The 2,748-nt window shown below is 37.6% G+C and overlaps 1 protein-coding gene across 1 annotated transcript; it reads left to right on the top strand.

Moving 5' to 3' along the window:
* The first annotated feature begins 416 nt into the window (after nucleotides 1-416).
* On the top strand, nucleotides 417-1,582 carry LOC119995501 (F-box protein PP2-B10-like). Its single transcript, XM_038842023.1, has 3 exons — nucleotides 417-689; nucleotides 852-970; nucleotides 1,075-1,582. Exons 1-3 carry the CDS (start codon nucleotides 417-419, stop codon nucleotides 1,475-1,477), a joined length of 795 nt encoding a protein of 264 aa, XP_038697951.1. The 3' UTR covers nucleotides 1,478-1,582.
* The last annotated feature ends 1,166 nt before the right edge of the window (nucleotides 1,583-2,748 follow it).

Below are 2,748 nucleotides of genomic sequence, written 5' to 3'. Positions count from 1 at the left end.
AATATGCTCTCATTGGAATCTAACCGCAGACACATATATGCCTTATAGCCTAACCCAGTCGATTGCCAACTGAACCATCTCTTGTTGGTGGTTGCATATTCTTATTGATTTTTTAGGGTACTTGATTGATATCACAAATAATATGATTGAAACAATAAATTCTATAATAGATGATACCATTAACGAGATAATTATAGCTGATTTACTCAGTTGCATATATAGATAAGGCATTTCCTTGACTTAGAATTTGTCAAAAGTCTTTGTCTTCCTACTTCTCCAAGGCACATATAATATTACTACTTACTAGGAACCTTCCTATGTGTTGAGAAAACAATCTGAATATACAAAAAAAAGTATATAAAAACCCCAAAAATATTGGGAAAAAGGAGGGGGAACTAAGGAATCCAAAGACAAAAATGGAGTACCTTACAAAGTTGCCAGAAGAGAGCATATCTCTCATCATCTCCTACACATCACCACGGGATGCTTGCAGATCATCAGCGGTTTCACGTTCTATGAGGGAATCTGCAGATTCAGATGCTGTGTGGAGGAGTTTTCTGCCCTCTGATTGTCAGGACATAGTTTCCAAATCATCAGCTTCAACGTCGTTGCCGTTGATTCTTATGCCTAGGAAGGAGCTTTATTTCTACCTGTGTCATAATCCCATCTGCATTGGAAATGGTAACATGGTAAGCACAAGTCAGTTCTTGTGTCTTCATCTAGTTATTGATTTAATTTCTTAAGCTATCATGAACCTGGAAACCAAACTTCTCCTCAATGATGTTGTTGAAGTCTCAATTAACTGTAATCTCCATCAAATTAATTCACTTATTGCTTGTTTCTTGAAGCAGAGCTTTTCATTGGAGAAAGAGGGTGGGAAGAAATGTTATATGATAGGGGCACGAGATCTCTCAATCGCCTGGGGAGATACATCAAGCTATTGGAAATGGAAATCACTTCCAGAATCTAGGTATGTTAAGCCTATCTAGAATTATTTTTCTCAAATGCTACTCGACAATGTTAATGCAATTGTTAGTATTTTGACATTGGTACTGCAATGCCAATGCACCACAGGTTCTCCCAAGTGGCCAAGCTCCGATACGTGTGGTGGCTCGACATCAAGGCGACGATAGAGACTAAAGTTTTGTCTCCTGAAACAACTTATGAAGCTTATTTTGTGTTCAAGTTTGTTGAATCAAGACATGGGTTCAGCCAGAGACCTGTAGAGTTGTGTGTCAATGTAGAAGGAAGTGAGGGTAAGGAAAAGCTTAGGGTGCGCCTGGATCTCCCGTTGGATATGCCTCAAGACCCTCGGCCATCTCAACGGAGAGACGGGTGGATGGAGATCGAAATGGGTAGTTTCTACAATGAACATGGAGATGATGGCACTGTTTTGTGTAGTCTAATGGAGACTGATAACTATGCCATTAAGAGGGGACTCATTGTTGAAGGGATTGAGTTTAGGCCTAAAAGTTAGTCACTTACCCAGATACATCTCTCCTGTTTAAGGACTTCCTCCCAAAAAAAGCAGTAATTGTGACATTCTGAAGTCAATTTCTTGTCAAGAACAATAATCTCATTTTATGGCCCTGTCTGCCTAGTCTACCGTTTCTATAATGCTATTTACTTCTTCAGCAGATACAAATGTATTTGAGTAGCAGATATGAGCAGTCATTAGTAATTGAAAAATGCTCTAGACATTGCTAAATTGATTGCTACCAATCTGATTAGCGGACGAAATAACAAAGCAAACTAAAATACACAGAAACTTTTCATTTATACAGTCAAAATGACCAATAACACTGTCTATGCAACTTACCTTACTTAACAGGATGGCTGGCTGATTCCATGGGCTAGGCACCCACCTATGGTGTAGCTCCACACTAAGCATATTAGGCTGAGGAATACTATGAAAGAATTCTAGTTGGTATGATAACAAATGCATAGATAGCTGGTCATAAGGACAACCCAAGAATAAAAACCATGCTTGATTTTGTTTGCCTTACAGAAGAAGATTGCAGACTTTGAAGAACAATAAGAAACAATTGAACCATCCAATCTCAGCTTAGCTAGCATTACCACAAGACTATTCTTCTTACTCCTAACCATGTCTAATCCTGGAAGGGCAGAGATTATGTTTGCAAGTCATTGGAGTTAACCCATAGCACTAACAGTGCAGAATCCCTAGATTATGAATTCCAAGCAGAACATATTGTAGAAAACCATGTTGTAATGCTTAAACTTCAGAATGAAAACTGGTTACACACTCCTAAGAAATGATGGAAATATTATGGTGAAAAATGGATGTAGAATCTAGAATGCACCTGTAATTTGTCCTAGCCATTCTCTCAAGACTTCTAAAGAATATTTCTTATCAAGAACAATAATCTCACCTGCCTATACTATTATACTAAACACTTCTTGATGAGACGCTAATTTCCAGTTGATACATGATTGTCAAGACTCAAGAACACAATCTCACGTTATGATCTTGCCTGCTGAAATGGATTTAATTGCAAGCGCACAAATCGCACAAGTAATAAACAAATGAGTAAATTATCGTTTCCACTAGGGATGTGTTGGCAAAAGAAATCAATGTCAAACAAGCAATAATTATGCAAATTGGGTAAAAAGGATTAGCGATTGGTTTTGATTTTGACTAAACTAATTAAAAAGAACATAGACAAATCAAACACAAGTATGTAATCAAAGATGGAAAACACTAGGGTACTTAATTTCACCTTACCT

The sequence above is a fragment of the Tripterygium wilfordii genome, chromosome 1 (genome assembly GCF_013401445.1).
Source record: "Tripterygium wilfordii isolate XIE 37 chromosome 1, ASM1340144v1, whole genome shotgun sequence".
Lineage (NCBI taxonomy): Eukaryota > Viridiplantae > Streptophyta > Magnoliopsida > Celastrales > Celastraceae > Tripterygium > Tripterygium wilfordii.
Note: the sequence above shows the minus strand (reverse complement) of the source record. Positions and strands in the feature narration are given on the sequence as shown.

Bases quoted from the DNA above. Each gene is read 5' to 3' on its own strand.
- LOC119995501 (XM_038842023.1), top strand. From the start codon at position 417: ATGGAGTACCTTACAAAGTTGCCAGAAGAGAGCATATCTCTCATCATC. The intron at 690-851 runs GTAAGCACAAGT...TTCTTGAAGCAG, and splicing joins GCATTGGAAATGGTAACATG to AGCTTTTCATTGGAGAAAGA. The intron at 971-1,074 runs GTATGTTAAGCC...AATGCACCACAG, and splicing joins AAATCACTTCCAGAATCTAG to GTTCTCCCAAGTGGCCAAGC.